The sequence below is a fragment of the Oryza glaberrima genome, chromosome 12, assembly GCF_000147395.1.
Source record: "Oryza glaberrima chromosome 12, OglaRS2, whole genome shotgun sequence".
NCBI classification, from domain to species: domain Eukaryota; kingdom Viridiplantae; phylum Streptophyta; class Magnoliopsida; order Poales; family Poaceae; genus Oryza; species Oryza glaberrima.
The window spans coordinates 3,214,982-3,237,328 of NC_068337.1; the positions used below are offsets into that span (position 1 = coordinate 3,214,982).

At 40.5% G+C, this 22,347-nt stretch overlaps 4 protein-coding genes across 5 annotated transcripts; 1 reads left to right on the forward strand and 3 right to left on the reverse strand.

Moving 5' to 3' along the window:
• Nucleotides 1–236: 236 nt before the first annotated feature.
• Nucleotides 237–6,323, forward strand: LOC127757811 (protein REBELOTE). The gene is made up of 13 exons (XM_052283395.1): nt 237–487; nt 605–680; nt 1,031–1,133; nt 1,698–1,749; nt 1,828–1,922; nt 2,292–2,357; nt 2,499–3,008; nt 3,611–3,910; nt 4,453–4,779; nt 5,132–5,338; nt 5,564–5,662; nt 5,779–5,837; nt 5,915–6,323. Exons 1-13 carry the CDS (start codon nt 376–378, stop codon nt 5,916–5,918), a joined length of 2,010 nt encoding a protein of 669 aa, XP_052139355.1. The 5' UTR covers nt 237–375; the 3' UTR covers nt 5,919–6,323.
• A 934-nt stretch (nt 6,324–7,257) lies between these two features.
• Nucleotides 7,258–10,358, reverse strand: LOC127756660 (deoxyhypusine hydroxylase-A). Its single transcript, XM_052282020.1, has 8 exons — nt 10,185–10,358; nt 9,181–9,385; nt 8,911–9,044; nt 8,587–8,813; nt 8,362–8,500; nt 7,889–8,015; nt 7,683–7,801; nt 7,258–7,604 (listed from the first exon to the last, which is right to left on the reverse strand). Exons 2-8 carry the CDS (start codon nt 9,350–9,352, stop codon nt 7,563–7,565), a joined length of 960 nt encoding a protein of 319 aa, XP_052137980.1. The 5' UTR covers nt 9,353–9,385; nt 10,185–10,358; the 3' UTR covers nt 7,258–7,562.
• A 1,187-nt stretch (nt 10,359–11,545) lies between these two features.
• LOC127756563 (tubby-like F-box protein 14) lies at nt 11,546–16,356 on the reverse strand. The gene is made up of 5 exons (XM_052281918.1): nt 16,216–16,356; nt 15,718–16,135; nt 15,434–15,521; nt 12,737–12,869; nt 11,546–12,638 (listed from the first exon to the last, which is right to left on the reverse strand). Exons 2-5 carry the CDS (start codon nt 16,081–16,083, stop codon nt 11,888–11,890), a joined length of 1,338 nt encoding a protein of 445 aa, XP_052137878.1. The 5' UTR covers nt 16,084–16,135; nt 16,216–16,356; the 3' UTR covers nt 11,546–11,887.
• A 1,342-nt stretch (nt 16,357–17,698) lies between these two features.
• On the reverse strand, nt 17,699–21,511 carry LOC127756565 (trihelix transcription factor GT-3a-like). 2 transcript variants are annotated; one of them, XR_008013241.1, is made up of 3 exons: nt 21,384–21,511; nt 18,750–20,939; nt 17,699–17,872 (listed from the first exon to the last, which is right to left on the reverse strand). XR_008013241.1 is itself a non-coding variant. In XM_052281919.1 (3 exons), the coding sequence occupies exon 2, from the start codon at nt 20,837–20,839 to the stop codon at nt 19,541–19,543; it is 1,299 nt and encodes a 432-aa protein (XP_052137879.1). In that variant the 5' UTR covers nt 20,840–20,939; nt 21,384–21,511; the 3' UTR covers nt 17,699–17,872; nt 19,505–19,540. The 2 variants fall into 2 exon arrangements, 1 of the variants encoding a protein (XP_052137879.1); XM_052281919.1 differs by having other exon boundaries at nt 19,505–20,939.
• Nucleotides 21,512–22,347: the final 836 nt, after the last annotated feature.

A 22,347-nucleotide genomic window follows, 5' to 3' on the forward strand; every position in this document is an offset into this window, starting at 1 on the left:
TATTGCATTTGGCATATAACTAAAATTTAAAAATTTTCTACATAAAAACTACTATTTGGGTTGTGAAAACTTAGGATGATAGGATCAGATAAAAAATAACGGATTTTATATAGTTTAGGGTGAAAAATGGGATGGAAAAAAACTTCAAAGTGTCCGAAAATGTACTCGAGCTGTTCAGCCTCAGCCCACAAAATGCGCTCCATAGAAGGCCCATTTAAGCCCACGTTTCTCTTGCCCTCAACCCCAAAACCCTCACCCCACAACTCCGCCGGAGCGCCGGCGCTACCGTCTTCTCGAGGAGGAAGAAGAAGAAGAAGAAGAGAGAGAGAGGAGAACACCTGAAACCCTAACCCTAGCGAGGCAGGAGGGGAGGGGATGGCGAAGAAGCTCGGGAAGAAGGCGCGCAAGTTCGCGCGCAAGCACCTCCAGTCCGCCGCCAAGCGCAACCGCAAGCAGCGCTCGCAGTTCGCCCGCCGCCCTCGCAGAGGTTCATGCTCCCCCGTCGTCTCCTGCTCCTCCCTCTTCTCCGGGTGGTTTGGTTCCGTACGGCTCCAGTCCACGGGGGCTCTTCTGTTGGTAGCTCATATGCTCTTCTTTTCCTCAGGTGGGAACGGTCGCGGGAACGAGCGCGATGGCGATGGCGATGACGAGATGCCGCAGCGAGCAATCGATAACGTCATGTAATCATCTTTCACCTCTCCTTACGATTTTGTTTATTTTGGTAGGCTTATCAGGATGCTTTCCAACATACAATAGGGTGAAAACTAGAAGGGGAGGGTGCAATGCTTTGCTAGGTTCACACATTTGATAGTGTCGGTTTGTTTTTTTGGATGGAATTGATCTGGTCTGAATTGTACTAGATATTGAGACTGACCAGAACTTTGCTTGCAACTCAAATGATGCAATAGACTAACCTCAATTCAACTTCATAACTTTACAACTTCATTAATCATGATAATACCGCACAATAGTTCATTTAGTGTTTCTTTTATTTAATTTACTAAATAAATTCGAAATTCTTTTCCTCTAGGAACAACGGTGATGCTGCAGCTTTGGTTAATGGCCTAGAGTTCCCGGAAGATGAATGTGAATTAAACAGTGATCTGTCTGATAGTGATGGTTATCTTTCAGAGGTATGTCTGCTTATCCTTTTCAGAGGATCTTATTCATTGATCCACAACCAAAATTCATTCCATCATAAAGAATCATGCTTTTTTTAAAAAAAATGTTCACAACTGTCCATATTTACAGTATTGTGATGCCTTCCATGTATTGTGCTCAAGCATATAACAAATTTGTATTTGTCCAAGCTTGAGCTTGGTCCACATATATCAAGCCTTTTTCTTAATTCCATCCTACTGACAAGGGCATAGGCATTATTCCTTTTTATTCTTGTTGATAAACTTTCTTCACAAATCTGCTTATTTCTGTGCAAAATCCAAGTAGGAGACTGTAGTATCTGTTGGCAAGAGATGAACAGTTTTTTGGTATGTTAGTACATTATATATCAAGTATGATGGTTGGCTATCATTAGCTCATCACTATAGCAGCCGTAGTCACCATGGCTCAGTTCTTGCCAATAGTGTGTCATCAAGGCTCCCAAAACCTCTATAGCATGCTTTGGATAAGTTTGCTGTTTCCAACCAGTGACATTATCTATTGTCTGTTATATTGCCCCTGAATTGCTCGTTGTGCAGGACTCTGAATGTCTATATTATTCTGACAGTGAGGATGGCAATGCTGTCAATGGTTAGTGTTTGATGATGCAAAACTTAATTCAGTTTTATGCTGCTCTAGTATATCCAATTATCTCAATATTTTGTGCAGATTGTTTTGTCCAAGATGGTTTAGATGGCGAGAATGATAAGATGAATACAGAGATAAAAAAACAAAAGAAGAAGTTGAACAAGTTGATGGACAAGGTGAAAATTGCCTCTCTAGATTTGGCCATGTGTGCTTACTAGTATATATATTTGTTATTTACCACAATTTTAGGTTTATCTGCCTTTTGACATCTTGCACTTGGTTGCTGATTTACAGTTCTATAGTTGTGTGTGCATCACTTTATTCTTATTGAATGTAAACACAGCAATGTTTTATTCTGAATTACATTGGTTATACATCCAGTTATGTAGCTCAAGTACTAGACATTCATTTGATTGATCACATCCTCCATGAGCAGATGATGTGTTCGTGCTTTTAATAGTCGCATTTTCTGGAATTTTAGGGCCTTACTGTATATTTCTTTGGGTATTTTGTGTTCAGATTGTCAGAATTAATTTTATTTGTAGGACCCTGAGTTTGCAAACTACCTTGAAAAATGGCAATCAGAGTTGAAGAGTGATGGAAGTAAAGAGGTAAGATTGTCTAATTGGTTGTTCGTGCCTGAGCCGCTGCAATTCAGATTACACCTTTTTTTATATATAATTTACTTTCCATGTGAACAAATCTTGCCAAATAAAATTTGTTTTTTATGCTTCATTTTCAAACTTCAATAGGATTCTGATGAAGATGAGATGGACTCTGTGGATAATGATGCTGACTCCAGTGATGAAAATCTTTCAAATGATAAGATACTGACAAGGAAGACTATAAGTGAATGGTGCCAGTTAGTTGCAAAGGAACCTAAAGCACCTTCTCTACGCAGCCTATTAAATGCTTACCGGGATGCTTGTCGATTTGGTGTTTCCAAGAGCCCTTCTGTGCAGAGAATTCAAAGTACTGAAGTGTTTCATCAGATAATAACATTTGTCCTTTCCGAAGCAGACAACATTTTCCATGCTCTCTTAGAAATTTCGGATGATGTAAACAAAGGGAAAATTATGAATCTGAGAAGTGCAAAGAAATGGAAAACTATTGAACCACTCGTAAAGTCTTACTTGCAGAATTCTCTTGATCTGCTTAGTCAACTTACTGACAACCAAATACTTGCATTTGTCTTGACTCGACTGAGAGCATCCGCAGTTCTTTTTTCTGCATATCCATCAACATCAAGGAGGCTCCTCAAGGTATTTCTGTCTGTTGGTGATGCTGCTTGTTAATACTTAACTTGATTTTGTGTGTTCTCTTGTACCCAAGGGTATTCATGTTTGAAAGCTATTCTAGTCAACTATACCTTATCTTTTGGTGAAAATTAAATTTGTTCTCTTTACATTGTAACCATTTGAGAAATATCTGCTATTCCAGCACTTGTTTGACTGCTATGCTGTAGAGATGAGGAGAAATGATGGTTCTATTCGCTGGTGCCTTGTTATATGGACATTGTGTTTGTATGATAGCTGCATGCTTTTACTTAACTCATTTAAGCCATCTATATCTGTTAATGCTTTTGCCAGCTTCAAAACAGTATGTTGTTCCAAAAATCTAGTGTAATTGACCATTAATGCTTCTTCCATAGCTCCTTTTTAACCATTTTAGGTCCAGTACACTTCCTATTGGTCCTGATGTGTCAGAATTGTTGCAGTATCAGTATCTTATATTGTGCTGACATACATTTGTTGTTCAGTTACCCTATGATTATCTGAAAATAGGTTCTATAATATATCTGCTGTGTCAAATTCTTTTCTTATTAGTTGACATTAGCTCATGGTATATTGTTAAAACTTTGCAGATCTTAATTCGTTTGTGGGCCAGTGGAGATCATAACTTGTCTCTGTCCTCATTTCTTATGATACGGGAAGTGGCTTCGCTGTTACCAGAATGTTTGGATCTCTGCTTAAATAAATCTTATAATACATACCTTGCTAGTTCCAAGCTTGTGAATGAAGGAAATATAAAGCACATTGATTTTTTAATGGACTGTCTAGTGGAGCTCTATTCTCTTGATGTTCAGAAATCATGTGAGAGGGCAACTACCTCTATAGGACAACTGAATGCTATTCTCAGGCAGGCTTGTAAAACAAAAGAAAAGGTATATACTGCTGCTTAATTCTAGTGTTGTGTTTGCACTTCTATTGTATCCTACCTAGAAAATCCTCAGGTCTCTTTTTATTTGTTGGTCTGGATCCAGGCCTGAAAATGGTACCTAAACACCAGTTTCATTAAAATGCCCTTCATTCAAACATTCTGATTTGTATATTTTTTTCTTCTGAAGACTGAAGTGAGTAAAGTCAAAGGAAATCCTGAGGCATATATGTTATGTTGTTGATTAGTTCCTTCTTGCACTGTGAACGTTGAATTCACAAAGTGCAGTCAATCAGTTATCGCCACATCTTTTTTACAATTTAGAATTTATGACATGCCAATTACATTTTCTTGCTAGGTTGCTATGAATAGAAAAGTTCTTTCTGTACAGTCATACAAGAAAAAACTTCTTGCTGATATACATGCCCTTTTCACATCTTTAAAAGAAAAGGATAGGATATCTGCTCTTGTACATTAAACGCCTTGCTTTCTTTTTTGCTTTGTTGGCACCACATGGATATTTACATGCAATCTCGACTGTTGTTGCAGGAAGACCTCAGGAAGGTAGATAACTGGCAATATATTAACTGTGTAAACCTATGGGTTAGGTTTCTTTGTTGTAACTACAAGGACTACAATATGCATCCATTACTTTCTTCAGTTGTTCAAATAATAAGAGGAGTGGCTCACTTATTCCCAGGCACACGTTACTTACCATTGAGACTGAGGCTTGTGCAGATGCTGAATGAGCTTTCTAGTTGCAGTCAGATGTTCTTTCCAATTCCATCTTTGTTATTTGATTGCCTAGAATTTAGAGATACCTCTCAGAAAGAACAAGGACAAAAAGCAAAGGTCAACTTTTCATCACTATTGAAGGTATGCCACTTTACTGGGCACATTTTGCGATGATAATGTGTGGATGTTATGTGATCTTTCGCCTTTCTAAAGCCACTAAAATGACTCGTTATCATTCTACCAGGCCACTTTCCTTAACTCAGTAAGATAAACTTATTATAAGACTAGTGTCATTAGTGGCCTTTTTAGCATTCAAGAATGATCTTTTTCAATGCATGGGTAACCTGTAAACTCACCCTTTTCTTAGTTATATTTCTTGATTGGTTCTTTTAACTTGCTTTACAATAATACAGTTTTTTTTAAGTTCTGTATTTTTATCATTTGATTCATCACCTGAAAATGGTTTTGATTAACTGTTGTTTGCTTTGTTTAGGTGCCAAAGAATATGCTGAAGTCAAGAGACTTCCACGAGGAGTGCATTCTTTCAGCTATTGATGTTCTGTCTGCACATTTTGCCCAATGGTGCTATCATGTCTCTTTTCCAGAAGTAGCCACCATTCCACTGATCCTCCTGAAAAGATTACATGAGCAGACAACAATTGAATCACTTCGTCGTCCTATTAAACGACTGATAGACCAGGTGAATATACATAAGTTCCACATCTGTCACCATCCCTGTAATATTTGTGTGACAGTGTAATGTTACTCATAGATGCATTACTGTGAATAGATTTAGTTTAAGCTCGCTTCATTTCTTTTGTGAATGGGGCCAAAACGCATTATCTATTTGACTATTTTTTGCATCTTAATTCACTGTTGCTTTTGAGTTTAATATGTTAGCTTCATTTTAATACTTCAATGACAGGTAGACGAGAACAAGAACATTGTAGAAAGGAAGAGAGACGGGGTCTCATTTTCACCTAATGATACAACATCAGTTGAGAGCTTCGTTCAGGACCTTCAGGTTTGATTTCCTCCCTGTAATGATTTTTTTGTGCAATCACCTGTTATGCCTGCATAGTTGCATATACTCGATTCTTCTTCCTGGGGTTTGCTGAAAAACTCTTGTCTTGAATACAGGCAGAGAAGAGCAGTGCAAAAATTTCACAGTTTTACAAAATTGTACCAAAAAAACTAAGGTAAGGACAATGTTTGATGTTGATTGACGAAGTCATTATCAGTGGTCTGTATCCAAACATCCCCCGGCTGTTTGCAGGTAGAAAAAGAAGTGCTATGAAATGCGAACACACTTTTTTGGCTACCGGATTATCGGAAGAAGGATGCTGGGAGCATGAATGTCGCACGCCATATCGGTCAACTCATTTTTCTCTGGGAGATATTTATGAATCTGAGTTGATCACCTCTTATGACATCAACAATGGCATTGCTCGAGTTGTTGAAACCGGTGAAGTGAATGAGCCTCTTGCTGAGCAAAGTTTTGAGCGTGAATGTTACCGTTTATTGATGCATTGGGCAATGAGCCTCTTGCTTAGCAAAGTTTTGAGCGTGAATGTTACTATTTGTTGATGCATTACTGTGGAGGTTGAGACTGTTCTTCCTGACGAAAGGATTTTGTGATCTACTTTTGCACATGACTTATGATTTGCCAGACAATTATTCGATTAGCATTTCACTGTTTCCTTAGGCAGATCGATTAGGATATTGAAATCATATTATTGTCTATTTGAAGGGACTGGCTGTAATCCCTACTAAAACACAAATTTTCATGTACAAGAAATTAGGTGTCGCAAAATTTTAAGCCAACCCCCAATGAACGACCATTGTGATATCTTGGGGAATGGTTGTCATTCGCAGGTCGCTTATGGTCTTAACCATCGCTTATTCTCAGTTCTCACCTTTCGGAGCTTCCACTTTCAACTGCATCGTCCCAAATTATCGTGCTTTCAAACTGAAATTCGTGAATTTCTTTTATTCAACTTGAAATTGAAGCTCTTTTTACTATTGTGCTACTATCAACTGGAAAAGATTTAGAGAAAATTTCAGGCTAAATAGTACAGAATTAGCACTAAATTTATCACAAAACTATAGATTTAAAGTTAAAGATCACAAAACTGTATATTTAATATTAAAGTCATTACAAAACTATAGCTTTTAGAGTTTAAATCCCTAACACAATTGTTATGTTGGAGCTATAAACATTATTATTTTGTGACTAAATTGGTTCTAAACCTATAGTTATGTGATAATTTAGTTACTAAAGATATAATTTTGTGACACGTCATTTTAAATGTCTAGTTTTGTGATAACTTGATGTTAAATCTATAATTTTACGATACATTAAATTTATAGTTTTGTGATAGTTTAATTATAGTATTTGTAGTTTTGTGAAATTTACTCAGATTTAACTTCCAGCTTTGTTTCCGGTAGCTTGAACATGAACTCACCATTATAAAGAGAACAAAACAGTCACAATCATGTAAAACGAGTATACAATCATTCTCGATAGGAACAATCCACTCTTAACAGGTAATCAGCAACCTTTGCTCTAGAACGTGTCCGCCTATTGTTCTCTTTCTGTTTGCTCATGAAGTCCTTCAATATTTAATGTTGCTATGTCGATACATCATTGACTATCTGTGTAAAGTTTTACATGGTATTTCTAGTTACCATGAAACCGAAAATTCTCAGGTAAATTCTTACTAGCTGTTTTGACTCTCATGGTCCAAGACATAAGCAGCAGGAGACCAGGAGAAACAATAGTGGTGAAAAACATAAGCAACAAACACTCTTATGGTATAACTATTGATAGGAGTGAAGCGTCTTGACAAAATTGATGACAAAATTTGTCGGTCAGCTTGGCGGTAGATCGATATAGAAGCCTGGAGTAGATATATCTATCTTACTCAGGACTCCTGCTGCACCCCAGGAGTCTGCAGAAACAAAAACTGCATGGAACAAACACAAGCCGGTTAGACGATACCACAAAGGCACAAAGGTTATTTCTGTTGATCTAGGGAATATACCTCGAAGGATTTTCCGGATCTCTCGTATTCGAGCATGCTGAGCGCGACTTCACAGCTTTGGGAGACTATAGGCTCAGGATCCTTGGCGAATTCCTCCAGAAGTGCAATGCTTTCTTGATCTGTAGATGACAGTGGGAGTACCCTCAGAAAACTATGAAATATGGACGCTCAATATGAGACTTAACAAATCTTGCAGTATTAGTTACCTGCAATTGAACCAAGGGCCTCAGCAGCTTCATGCCTGACCATTGGATGCTCATCAACATTCTTCAGGACGGTGGAAAGCGCATCCGAAGCAGCTTTATTTTGCAGCTGACCTAACACATAAGCAACCTGCAGAAGGAAAACAATTGAATTCAAGAACAAAACAAGCATCTAAACAATAAGAACATGGAATTTTTTTTCATTATCTCAACGGGTAGATCAGCATGATCTTTAGAGATTTGTAAAGCGATATGCACTCTGGAATCTGGAGCGATATGCCATCGATCCTAGTTAATCCTAGTGCTATTTGCCTTCTCCTATATCTTAAATAAAATAGTATCTTGAGTATCCTGAACACTAATAGAGCTGAGTAGGTACAATTGCTTAGTTTTGTCTGTAACAAGAGAGGAGACTAGCATAATTCATGCTTGTGGAAAAAAGATGCAAACAGAGACTAGTTGAAATTCAAGAATACCTCATGCTTTAGAAGGGCACTTTTGGCACCTAGAGCTGCAACTATAGCAGAAACAGCAGCATCTCCGCTATCATTCCTTAGTGCAAAAAGAGCCGCATAACGTTCATACATGCTTTCTTGTTCGTTGAGAAGAATCTCCCTGAAAAATATTGACCACACTAGTACTAGCAAGAAAATACATATGAAATACAACAAACAAAGTGTACGACTGCCTCAAAGACATACCTTAGTTGGTGTACCGAAAGTCCTTGCTTTGCAGGTAATGCTGGATCAACTGAGAGAAATGGTGAAATGGTTGTGCTTTCAGAAACACCAGCATTCTTTTGTTGTTCTATCCGCCTAAGAGCCAGCTCACATGTTTCCTGAACCTCCACGGCAGGATCAGCAGCTAAACTCTCCTCAAGCAGGGGAATGCTCTTCTCCAGGCCAATAGCACCAAGGGCTTCCGCAGCCTAATCAATTGATATATATATATATATATATTACTTCTCAAACGGATAGTGCAGCACTAGAAGTAGAAGATGGCATTAAACTCTTATGTATTACTACCTCATGGCGGACAATTGGATGAAGTGAAAGATCTTTGAGAACTGCCTCTAACGCAGGGATAGCCTCAGCATCTTGCATTTGTCCAAGTGCAAAAGCAGCCTCATGGGCAAGCAAGTTAGAAGAATCCCTTGCAGCTGAGCAATGCATCAAACAGTCAAATATATTAGCTTTCTAAAGCTCCTTTATTCTAGTAGTCTTCATCAATGAATAATTGTCACTAAACAACAAGCTTTATCATTGATATGAGTGGGTGAGTTAGTGAGGTAAGACCTTGGAGGAGGGCGCAGCGGGGGCCATCACCATGGAGGTTGCGGAGGGAGAAGAGCGCACGGAAGCGTTCAGCGATGGGCTGTGCCGTGTCCAGCAGCAGATCGCACAGGAACTTCTCCATCTCTGGGGTAGGCCCGAATGTGGAAGAAGCAGCCACCTCTGCCGACTCCATGAATTAGTTGGTGGCTGCAAGGTAATCTGACGCCTAAAAGGGGAAAAAGGCATATGAATCTTGAGAAATTAAAGCGCATAACAAAGCATAATATGGAAAATCAGAAACAGAAGACTCAGGCACCTCCAAACTAAGCAAATCACATACTTTTATGTAGAGGAATCACCACAGCAGGTTGGTATAAATACACAATATACATGGAACACATTTTTTCTCGAAAACATCTACATGGAACATATAGCAATCATGATTCACAAATACAAGTCAAGAATGAAAGGACTAACATCACAACAATTTCCAGGTTCACAAATCACTAGTTATGAATACACACCATCGCTATTGACAAGTATAGCAAAGAATAACTAAGGAGGGAAGAGAACTACGCATTCGACAAAGGAATTGACGAAACACTATGCTGAATGATGATATATCCAAACCATAAATTGCTTGGTACATACCACATACTACTCATTTCTATCTGATAACTTTCACAGTGGTCGAAATCAGATCAAGTTAGTGCTAATCATCGAATATATCTTTCTCATAAATCCCGCACACCACACCTGCTGGCTTAAACGAAAAACAACTCGAAACACCATCGCATCGCATCGCATCCACAGAGTATTGAAGCACTCTCCAGATTACAATAGCCGCTGGACGTTGCGGCCGGAGTAACGAGTTCTAACCAAGCACCAATCCAACGAACAAGCGCAAAGGAAAAAGGAAAAAGAAAAAAAAAGAAAACTCAAATTGGATCGGTGGACTGGAGGAAGAGAAGCGGGCGGCGTGTCAGAGGTTTTAGGGTTGGGGCTCGCTCGGGAACCAACCGTACCTTCACCCGGAGGAGCTTCCGGCCGCCGGCGAGCGTGGAGGAGGGAGTCCGCGTCGACGTCGAAGTCGGCGCCGCCCGTACGCGCGTTGTTCTCACGCAGCAGTCCGAATGGACTTCTCACTTTCTCAGAGCATCCGCAGGCAGGCAGCGGCCAACTGGTTTTGAACACTGCGGAAAAGGAACAAGCAGATCGGCCTCACGGCTTCTTTGGCAACTCGAGGGAAGGGGATTGGGAGTTTGCACGAGGAAATTGATGGTGAGATTAAGATGGGAATTTGATTTTTTCATCCCAGTCTCTTGTTTGGTAGAGGTGGTGGAAATTGATAGGGAGTTTAGTTGGAGATTAGATCATTAATGAAAACGGATGGCTGAGATTTGTTTAGGCGAAGTAAAGGAGGAATCCCCTCCCAATTACCTGCCCCTACCCAGGTATTGAAAAGGAGGGACTTTATTCCTCAATTCCTCATCCCCATCCCACCAAAATTCCCATGTCCCCCAACCAAACAAAACAATTAATAGTCTTATTCCTTTTAGAAACTCCCTCCAACCAAACAAACTATCAATTCTTTTTTTCCCCCTCAAAAGCTTTACATATATAAAAAAAAACTTACAAATATTTCCGCACACCCACACATCATTACACACGCAATAGCACACTTACCACCTGACGAATATGTTCCCTAGCATAAGTTCAAAACAACACAACCATAATCTCACAAAAATTCTATTGAAAGCCCACTTATTTATGGATACTAGGATTTAAACCATGATGAGTTGTGCATGTGCTTTTAAAAATAACTTACAAAAACTCACTGTCAAACTTCTTTTTAACTTTTAGCAGCCGTTAGCTTCTTACTACTCTCCCCGTCTCATAATATAAGAGATTTTGACTTTTTACTTGTCCTATTTGACCATTTATCTTATTAAAAAAATTAGAATTATTATTTATTTTATTTGTGACTTACTTTATTATCCAAAGTACTTTAAGCACAACTTTTCGTTTTTTATATTTGCACATATTTTTTGAATAAATCGAGTGGTCAAACAGTGCAAGCAAAAAGTCAAAATCCCTTATATTATAGGATGGAGGGAGTATGTCTTTAGGACAATTTTGAATTTCACAGCTTAATTTTAGGAATAATTTAGGTTTGTTTTTCTTCCATTGCTCATCTTTAGCTTCAAGAGAGTTTCGGCTAAAACTAGTACCGATTAAACATTCATCAAATGACAAACGGATATTCCATGATAGAATACAACGGATGGAGAAATGGCTTGGAAGCACATGGAACTGATTGTTGCTTTATTGCAACTCAACAAAGTTCATCAAAAATACATTGCACATCTCCCACAACAGGCAGCCATTACGAAATTTTGATACAACTCAAGATTTGAAACTCTTAGGCACAAGCCAAGCATGAACATAACAATTCAGTCAGCTAATTATTACAGTTACAGGCAGAGCAAATATGCTTCTACAGAGCAACCTGTTAAAAAAAACAAAAGAAAAGGAGAATGTAGGGATACAGATACAACACAACAGCATCTACAAATCAGGGAACATGTCTAGAAAAAAACATTGGTTTTCTAATGACTACAAGTTAATAGGGCATAAATAGCAAACAACAGGATAGAGCCCCCAGCTAAATTTGGAGGGGGCCCAATTTGTTACAATAATCGATAACCATGCTTTCGCACCGATGATTTCATTCGCAGGCCAGCTTGGTGTCGAAACTACTCAAGCAGATTGCAAAGGCCTGGAAGGCCGAAAGGGGGTAACGATAGTCCATTGTGAACATATCCTTCGCAACCTTACCAAATTGTAGTATGACCTTGTCATGATCAGGTGGAGGCGGCGGGGCAGGTTGCGATGGCGTCGGGGCTCCAGCAGCAGGCTGTGTTGCAGCAACAAGCTGGAAGTTCTTCACAGACGCGACAGTTACCCTGCCCTTGAAGTTGAGGCACCAGCACTGCAACTGCTCGTGCCATCTTGGGGCCTTGTTACGGAGAATCAATGGCCTCTCCTTGGACTCATCACTGTCACCCAATGCCTGGCCTCCGACCATGGGGCCACCTACTGAGATGTCAGAATATCTGCTACTGCTGAAACGGATAGCGCGGTCCATAATGGATGACTTGGAAAAGGAGATGCTGCCAAATGACTCATCAAGAGAGCGTGCAAGCACACTGTCTGGCTGGCATGGGACAGTGCCACCAGCCTCAAGCGATGAGGCAGGGATTGAGTGCATCACACAGTTCATCCGCCTAGGACCCCGAGTCCCCAAGACATTCAGTTCATATGAAACTTGAGCTATGCTGTAGGTGCTGGAAGGGTTCTTTGGTGACACCTTCCTGGAGTAGAACCTACGGCTTGTTTTCCCTGACTGTGAAACATTGGCTGTGTTGCATGGAGGTTGGGTATCATATATTACAAACTTTGTTCCGAGAAGATTTGACCTAAAAGTCCAACACAGTAAATATATCAGATTATACCATTAAAACACTTAGATGATGTACCTTCTCTAAACAAAGTTGCCATTATTTTGGGTTATTACCTCAATTTTCCAATGTACATGTTGCTTGACCTAGATGTATTGTCAGCACTCATAAATATTGTATATTCTGTACAGGTTGCACGGGAGTATCTTTTCGCCGATAAAAGGAACTTGCCACTTTCAACGAGCACAGCTACATGAGATGTGTTACAACATGTGAAGTCAGCAAATATAACAGAAACTAAAAAAGTATGCTGGTGGGAGGGATATATCCAGTAAGAAATTAGCTCACAACAGGACGAAATAGCTGCAACACAAAGGAGGTGGTATGGTATGAATATCCATATGCACAAATGATTAGCACGCGTGGGAATTGCAATAATTAAGCAAGATCAGTATGCAATAATTAAACTAATACCAAACAAGCTTGTACTGTCATACATAACTTATATGCCTCAATAACTCATACATACTGGCTAACAGTGCAAATCATACATTAACTTTTGGTTGATATTTATGCAAGGAGAAATACTGTCATGTATAATATATTGTTGCTTATATAAAGAATAGATACCACATACAAGTCCCTCACAGGGAATGCTAGCGGTGATGGAGCGTAAATGATTATGCCACATATGCAAGCTATACATTAATCTCTGGTTGTTGTTTATGCAAGGTATCATGCATTCTTGCTTATATAAACAATAGATACTCATACAAGCCCCTCACAGGAAGTGCTAGCTGTGATGCAGTCTAAATAATAAGGGACAATTGGTCCTATGACATCCAAAGATCCCATTCATAGAAATTTACCATTGAAAGATCTTGGTACACTTTAATATTATCGAAAGATTACGTCGTTCAGTTTTTAACCATTGCATCCCCTTCCATTAGTGTTTACCGGATTTTCCCCCTTTTTTGCACTCAAAACTTACACTTATGCCCATTAGACATACGTCTTGAGCTTCTTGAACCAGATTGTCACCAGCACCGCTGCAGTGCCGCCTGCTGTGCCACCCATATTCTCAAGCTCTAGTGTGTATCTTGTTGATTTGGATTTGCAAGGTTTTGGAATGCAAGTCACAGCCATTCACGTTGCTGTCAGGGCCACAGTGGTGGGTGGCATGGAGGACCTGGTGAAACTGATGAGGAAGCACCTCAAGACGTTGCACAGCTGCAGCGTCGGGTTGCAGGACGTGCATCAGCACGAGCTCCTATCAGGCTGTCACGACCCTAGTTATTGGAACCGGACCGGACCAGCAGTTGGACCGGAAAAAACCGGAACCGGAGCCTCCGCCGGTCTGGTCCAACTAAAAGACCGGCTGTGCAATCGGCCCAGTATAAACCGGTTGGGCCGCCCGGTTTTGTAGAAAAACCGCCAAGAAAACCAGATTTCAACTGCCCGGTCTACATTGCGCGCGGTCACCTCGGCAGCTGGAGAGGGAAAAATGTGAGAAAAGGGGGCACAGGTGGGATTCGATCCCAGTACCTCATGCATGGAAGTGAACCAACCAACCACCGGGCTATGATACACCTTGTGTTTTGAAGGAATAAACTATATATTTACATTAGATTGAACCGCTTCAAACCAGTGGTTCAACCGGTTGAACCAACAAACCATTGAACCGAGGGCATCGCCGGTTTAATGACCGGTCCGGTCTCAATAACTATGGTCACGACTGCTCTGCCACGATGCTAGCGCTGCACCATTCAAGAAGGCGGCAACTGTCCATGCCTGGTGCAAGCAGGCCAACATGCTCACCGGTGACAAATTTGAAATGACTAAGGAAATGTGCTGAAATGCATCTCAGCTACAGCTTCAATCAACACGATTCCCATCTCGTTGGCAAACGGCAATCATCAAGCAGGCCCAAATAACTCAGGGATGCTATGTGCGGGCTCTTCTGATTTCAGAAATTTACAAGCACCAATTGCCAGCCAAATTAAAATCCAAATCAGCCTGAATTGTAGCACACAACGACCATGGCATGATAGTTCTCACTTCTCAGATCCTTTCGTGATGCAGCCTTGAAGCCATGACAGTTGAGCAGCGAAAATATCTATGTTGATGAGGCCTCAATTTAGAGAAAAAAGGAAGGCATAGAAAGGATTCAGAGGAGAAGCATGCTGTATCAAGAGGAGAAGAGAGCGCAATGGAAAGGGCGGCCATCACGGGGGCTGGCACTGTAGTTTCGGCGCATGGAAGACAAAGCCAAAACGAAAATCCAAATCAGCCTGAATTGCAGCACACAACGACCATGGCATGATAGTTCTCACTTCTCAGATCCTTTCGTGATGCAGCCTTGAAGCCATGACAGTTGAGCAGCAAAAATGTCTAAGTTGATGAGGCCTCAATTTAGAGAAAAAAAGGAGGCATAGAAAGGATTCAGAGGAGAAGCGCGCTGTATCAAGAGGAGAAGAGAGCGCAATGGAAAGGGCGGCCATCACGGGGGCTGGCGCTGTAGTTTCGGCGCAAGGAAGACAAAGCCAAATGAAAGGGTTTAGTGCGAGTGTGTCATGTGGCACTTATGTCGTTGCTAGAGGACAAATGAGTCCGTTTTAATGGCAACCTATTAAATTCAGATGGAATGGTATAAAAGTGAACGGCCTAACTCGATGATATTAAAGTGTGTAGAGATCATTAGATAGCAAATTACTCACAACAGGATCTTTCAGTGTCGTAGAACCAATTTCCCCCAAATAATCATGCCATGTAGCGAGTACAAAAACAAACACAATACTAGGATAAAGGCTTACCTGAGCTAAGACATAGATATAGGTTGTAAGTTTGGGTAGATTTATCCCTTTTAATGAAGCACTGGATGGCTCCATCCCGGGGCCCAGGCTGAATAACAAAACATGGTCAAGAAAAGCATATTAATGAACATATCAAATATTTCTATATCAGAATTTCATTTCGCATACTATAAATGAGCATATTAAGCCGTGTATACGACAACCATCAAAGATGTATGTTAGTTAAACAAATCTGAAATCGAAGCACGGAAATACAAGACTAAGCAAGAGAGCATCATCATCACCTGCTTGAGGGAAACAGGAAAAGTGATCTTCCCGCAAAACTCGGGGTTCTTGACGATCTCTCTACACATGTCCCTCCATGTCCGGCACACGGCGGCGCACGCGACGACGTTCTTCCTGGACGGCCACGCCGCCTCGCTGGCCTCCAGCCGCTCGATCACGTCCCGGAGCAACTCCGGCGGCAGGTTAGCCCAGCAGCTGCTCTGGACCACGTCGGCGGCGGCGGCGGCCGCGTGGCCGTCACGCAGCTCGTGCACCGCGCTGTGAGACCTCCCCCTCCGGTGCCCCACCAGCCTCACCTCGAACCCTCGCCTGGACAGGCTCCCGAACCCGTCGCGCACGTCGCGGACAATGCTGCGGAACGACATCTCCGCTTCGCCTCGCTCCGAAGCTCAAAATCAAGAACCCTAGGCGCAACCGCTGTAAAGAAAATCAGGTGGGTGAAATGGGGCGGGGAGATTCGGAGGGGGAGGAGGAGCACGGATCCGGGGGAGACGAACCTCGGGGGTGGCGCCGGCGGCGGCTAGCGGTGGCCGGCGGGGGAGGGAGGCGGAGGCGGAGGAGGCATGGGGATCGGAGGAGGAGGAGGAAGAGGAGGGGAAGGAAAGAACAAGTGGTGGTGGCTGGACAAGTGTTGGGGGGACGCGACTTCACGTGGGAGCAGAACAAAAAAAATTGAATTTGTTTTTTATGAAGAATAGACTTATCAGTTATTATTATTACTAGTGGTAATTCATTTTGATTTGTTCTGTTCTGTTTTATGTTGTGTTTTGGTAGTAGATTTGTGTGCTTTTTCAAGTGATCTTTGTTTAATTGTTCGGCGAATTCTATCCATTTGTGTGCTAGATAATACTACATTCGTCTTAAAACATAAGGAATTTGATGGATAAGACACATCTTAGAATTACAAATCTAGATAGGTAAGATGTGTCTCATTTATCCAAAATCCGTTATATTTTAGGATGGAGGGAATAGCGTATACATGTGATTACAAAGTCAGATGTCTTAAATTTGTATGGTTTTCAAGTGATTTTGATTCTAGTTAATTGTCCGGCAAATTTGGGTTTTAACCCATGTGTTTACTCAGGCGATCGATCGACCTCTTGGAATTTGTCCATATCTCCTTGTCAAATTAAGTTGTTTTTTTGGGTTGGACTAGCTGATTGCGTATGAATATATGATACTAGAGTTAGAGGCCTCAAATTTAAATCCTAAAGAATATACGTAAACACATAGTTGGAGAAAAAGACACAAAGTAGGGTAATTAGGTATAAGTGAATTATCCCTAGTTTTTTGAATTACGGCGTGATAGCCACCACGTGAGCAGTGCGGATAATAAAGTATACTTCGAAGGTAAATTTAGGGTATTGCCTTAAGCCCAGGCACGCGATACTGTGGTTCTACGCAGTAAGAACCATAATACCCGGGTTAATTTACATAAAATTTACCAAAAAATTATTTTACGGTAATACTTTTATGTTTTCAATTACTGGTGCTGAAGCCAAAAGCTTCACAGCTCAAATAAACAGACCCTCCTCCACTAATGTCCAACAAAATTATTCCAATCGACAATGGAATTAAAAGATTCGAACCTTTATATGTATTTTCTCGTACTTCTATATATCTACTACACACCTGATTTTGATTTTCTTTTTTCCCTTCTGAGAACAAAAAACCTGCTTGCAGAGGACTGGTACAATGCCATGAAGCAGATAGAAAAGGTCCCTAGCTTAAAGAAGACAATCAACTTCAAATTTCAAGCAACTGTTCTTCAGAAACAATGTAAATAACCACACTGAGCAGTGAACTTTGCAAGCTTTACCTCCTTTAAAGAATCCTCCACTTTGAAAAAGAATCGGGTCAGGAAAAGCTGGAGAGAACGCTGAAGAAAATGTCACCTCAGATTATGGATGCAATCAGACATTGTCATTATACATAAACAGTAGGTCGACAATGATGACAATTGACAACATTAACAGCATATAACATGATCTTCTGAGTATGTGTGGTTAGCAAGCTCACTGAAGAATAAGAGTTATGGTACAAATCAAGCTCACTAGCACAAATAATGTAGGGAAAAAAAGCAGAACAAAAAAAGTATGCTGAACCTTAACCTTCTTGCGTCAGTCTACTCTAACAACAGAAGCCATCAGCGACCTGAAATAACCAAAAGAAGAAGCAAATTCATGAGACACAACTTGACAGAATCCATAATCAGTCAAGAATACAACTTTATCGTAATTAACAAGTGAGCCAACCCTGCATGGGAAGGCACCATAGCATAGAAAGTATCTGTATATAGCATTTTTGTTTTCACTTACTCTGATTGTGGAAGTAAGTCATTTGATAAAACCACTAAAAATATAAGGACGTAAAGCTACAACAATGCATTTTGAGAACATAACTCATAACCAAGGTAAACCAATGGTAATAACAATTTATTTATGTCTCCAACCCCAATATGACAGTGTGTATATAGAACAAATCTACATAATTTTTGCAATTGCTTCAGAATCTAGAAAGCTCTTGTTTTGCTTTTGCACAAACCACCATGTAGTCCAGTAGTTATGTACTCCGTACTACGGAACTAGTAACTTCATCAGGATGAATGTTCACTCCCTATAACTTCTGAATGCCACTGCATTATAAGCCTATAAAGATGACATTCCTACATGAATTTTGGTCTGCAATTGTTTTTCCTACCTCATAACTCACAAGCCATAGTGAAGGATGGAAAAAACAGACATGATAAGGTGCTCTATCATATGTTTTATCTATGACACATTCTCCAGCTTTAGAGGCACTAAAGTGTTCCAATAAATGATTGCGGAATGACAAAAAAGAAATAAGTTGTTTGTTGGGTTGCTCTTGATCAATCTTATATGCACTATTCTCATAGTGTTTCCATATTTTGTAACAACATATTTGATCTACTGAGAAAGTTATCCCAGAACAACATATTTCGTAACATGTAATAAGGTTTTCCATATAAGAATATGCGCATGCTCAGCAACTCAATGCGCACTCCACTTACACAGACGGACAGATATATGCTTGCCTAATCAGTCCCCTCTCCCTGTCGGCTGTTGCCTCACACTCCAGCATTGGCCCACTGCTGACATGTGAGCGAGACACCAATAGGATGAGGTGAACTTTTCAGTGGCATATAGACAACCAGGATGCACCCTTTCCAAATTTATTAAACAAAAACAAGACTCTATAAAGGTTGGTAAATATGCCTAGAACAAAAGGCATGTTAAAGTAAGTTCTGCTGAAAGTCCGATATAAATTGAACAGATGCAAATGTGCACTTTAGCGCATTTAACAACTTGGACTATTATGAGTTAACTAGTGACATAAGATAATAGGCATAAAATTTACAAGTAGAAACTGGTAGAATTTTATTATGGAAAAGGAATTAATGTGAAACTAAATGAATGATGTCGGCACTATGTGAAACAACCATATCAATAGTCACAGTGATCCAGTAAAAAACATAAATATACCATGTACATTAATTGGAATGGTAACCCCTCATACAATGTCATAAATTGATGATACAGGCAACTTATATTCTTTTTTAGCTCAAGTATCTCAAGAATTCATGGCTCCCAAAATATTTATTGATGTTATCACATATAGTACATTAAGCTGTAAAGATGAAATACAGTGCTAAGATGGTACTAGCGCCTTTCTGCACAGTAATACCAAAAACTTGATAGGCAAAAAGGGTTCCTCAAAATGAAAATTTAGGTTTTTAAGGGTAATGATGCTGGGGAGTTGGCTTACCATCTTACAAGTCAGCCTTGATTGGTTAAAAATATGTCATGCATGATTGCCACTGCCTTTTTGCTTGAGTTCAAGCTCTAACTCTTTGTGCCTTACCTCCAGCTCCAAGCGCTTATTCTCAAGCCTCATTTTTTCATTCTCTAACCTCATCTGTTCCAGTTCTCTATCCTTATTTTTACTGAAGCGCTCCCATTTGAGCCGTTGTTTTGCAAGATACACTGCCTGGACTTCAATCTGCAACCTTTGTTCCTCAAGATCTGCAGATTGTGTAGCCAAATCCTTTTGCGCCAAAGCCAAGTTGGTTCCATCAGGAAATGCTTTGTTGATATCCAGTGATATGCCATGGGAATCAGACCTCCTGCTACATCCATGTGAGCTGGAAGAGTTGCCAAAACCCACATCCTCCTGATCTGTCATATGCCTCAATCTTTTATGCATGGGCAGGGCACTCTTATCACCTTGTAATGTGTAATGTTCCTCATCATTCTCCTCCTCGGAATCAGAGTCTACACTTTGATCATCTTCATCGGCATCTCCGCTTGTTCCCCTCCTCAGATCATGCTCATCTTTACATCTAAGGGCAAGCTGCAGTGAACGCTGAAGGGCAGGATCTTCAGGCAAACTCACTCGATTGTTATTATGGTAGGAGCACATCTCCTCGTAGAACAAGTGCTTTGAACTCAGTATCTTCCTCGCATCATCTTTCATCTTGTCAGACAGATTACTCATGCAATCCAGCAGAGCATGATTCTCCACAATCTTGCAAGCTGTACCCCGGCCAAGGATATCTGTAAGTCTTTTGTATCTCTTATTGAGATCATTGAATTTATCTTCACATTGCTGCGGTGATACACTGCAGCCTCGCTCACCCATGACCTTTGATATTGCCTTCCACTTGCCCTTTTTCTGCATTATTGCAGAGTTTCTCTTCCCAGCTCCTGAATCAGCTCCTGGATCCTCCCCAGTGTAAGATACTGCAGTAATTAAAAGCTTGACCATTGAATCAGTCCACTTCATCCGCTGCCATGCAGCGCCCTTCTTTCCCTTGCCGCTCTGGCTATCAGTGGCATCCTCGTTGACACCATGTTCCTCATCATCACTCATGCCGTTCTTGGCGTGTTGACGATGGTGATGGTGGTGGTGGTGGTCAACCTTTCCAAGCTCTCCGAATTGAAATTCTGACAAGTGATCAGAATCTGTAGACTGGTTTACATGCATCGATAAATTGCCAGGCATCTGAGTATGGTCAAAGCCCTGCTTTCCAGGATTTGGAGCATGCATTTGCCCAGAGTTAGAACGCATCAAGCTTCCAGAGGGTAGGTTGTTGCCTTCCATTCACCCCAAGGATCAGCCAGGCACTGAAGCTGCTTATTAATACCATATACAAACAGACGAGATTTTGCGCAGGCACTGGTGACCACTTTTGTTACATCACCTGCGAAAGCAATTCAGGAGAATTGTTGAACACCTAAAGCAAAATACATGATTGAGAAATCTACAATAATATCAAAAATTAATGAGATGTAATAACTAAAACTGCTGATATAATGAGTACCATGCTTCAAAGATTTATTCAAAGTGAAAATTAGGAAAAAAAAATATCCATGTATTCCACAGAAAAGGAATCAACAGGGCCGGATCCAACTTGGGACATGGGGTTCAGTTGAACCCCCCCCCCCCCCCCCCCAAAAAAAAAAAAAACTTTTGGGAGAACAAACAAACTGTTACTACTTGTATTAAGAGAGGTTTAAGGCTCTCAAATTAAGGAGGAGAAGAGCTTCTTCCAGATCTAGAAGAGAAGTTAACGAACGCAAGCAAATTCCACGTCCCGGTGGGATGGGAGATAGAGATGAATCAGAAAGAGGATGTGGATGCTCACCAGGATTCCCTCCCCTGCTCTGCTCGATCGCCGCCCCTCCCCTGTTCAGCCGCGACTCCTCTTGGCGGCGGCGCAAGGAGCGGAGGAGACAACGAGACGGGAGATTTCTGTTTCTTTTACGCGATACTCGACTACTCCTCCACCTTTATGGCTGTATCACAGTATTTTTACTATTTTAAAACTACTCGCTAATAGTACGAGTAAATTCCATAAAACTGCATGTAATTACAATATCACGAAACGATAGATTTAAGAACTTATTTTATAAAAGTACAGATTTAATATTTTCGTTTATCACAAAACTACAGATTTAAGACATATTTAATATCTTTATTTATCACAAAACTATAGGTTTTGAGTACACTAAACCTATAGTTTTGAAATAAATGAAGATACTAAATAGTTCTGTGATAAACGAATACACTAAATCTATAGTTTTGTAAAACAAGTTCTTAAATCTGTAAATTTGTGATAGATTGTACAAAGTATCTGTAATTTTGTGATAAACGGAGACACTAAATCTGTAGTTTTGTGAAACAAGCTTTTAAATCTGTAGTTTTGTGATAAATTGTGTAAAATACCTGTGGTTCTGTGAAATTTACTCTAATAGTATTTCTTTATAGTAACTGATGGCCCACATATCTATCATCAATACTTAGGGAAAAATTAACAAACTCAGTTAGCAATTGTGTCAATAAAAAATTTCTCAGACCACCAGCAACCACTATATGCCACTCTGCGCACCGCCATCACCCCTCTTTCTCCATGAGCCACCATTGTTCATCCTCTTTGCCTTTACATGCGCAGTTGTACCCTCTAGTAACCGACATGTCTTTTTCTCCTCTCCTATCATCATGCACACTACTATTATGGACTTATGATTGCCTTTGAGGTTGGAGATGTATGGCTTGCAGGGCCTCTGGGAGGCAGGAGCTAACTCTACGAAGAACGAAGATGCTAGTTC

Coding starts and splice junctions, on each gene's coding strand:
- LOC127756565 (XM_052281919.1), bottom strand. CDS start 20,839: ATGGAAGGCAACAACCTACCCTCTGGAAGCTTGATGCGTTCTAACTCT.
- LOC127757811 (XM_052283395.1), top strand. CDS start 376: ATGGCGAAGAAGCTCGGGAAGAAGGCGCGCAAGTTCGCGCGCAAGCAC. Junction 488..604: donor CGCCCGCCGCCCTCGCAGAG/GTTCATGCTCCC, acceptor TCTTTTCCTCAG/GTGGGAACGGTCGCGGGAAC. Junction 5,663..5,778: donor GCTTCGTTCAGGACCTTCAG/GTTTGATTTCCT, acceptor TCTTGAATACAG/GCAGAGAAGAGCAGTGCAAA.
- LOC127756660 (XM_052282020.1), bottom strand. CDS start 9,352: ATGGAGTCGGCAGAGGTGGCTGCTTCTTCCACATTCGGGCCTACCCCA. Junction 9,045..9,180: donor CCGCTGCGCCCTCCTCCAAG/GTCTTACCTCAC, acceptor TGCATTGCTCAG/CTGCAAGGGATTCTTCTAAC. Junction 7,802..7,888: donor GGCCCTTGGTTCAATTGCAG/GTAACTAATACT, acceptor TGTCATCTACAG/ATCAAGAAAGCATTGCACTT.
- LOC127756563 (XM_052281918.1), bottom strand. CDS start 16,083: ATGTCGTTCCGCAGCATTGTCCGCGACGTGCGCGACGGGTTCGGGAGC. Junction 15,522..15,717: donor TTCCTGTTTCCCTCAAGCAG/GTGATGATGATG, acceptor TTTGTTATTCAG/CCTGGGCCCCGGGATGGAGC. Junction 12,639..12,736: donor ATGTACATTGGAAAATTGAG/GTAATAACCCAA, acceptor TTGGACTTTTAG/GTCAAATCTTCTCGGAACAA.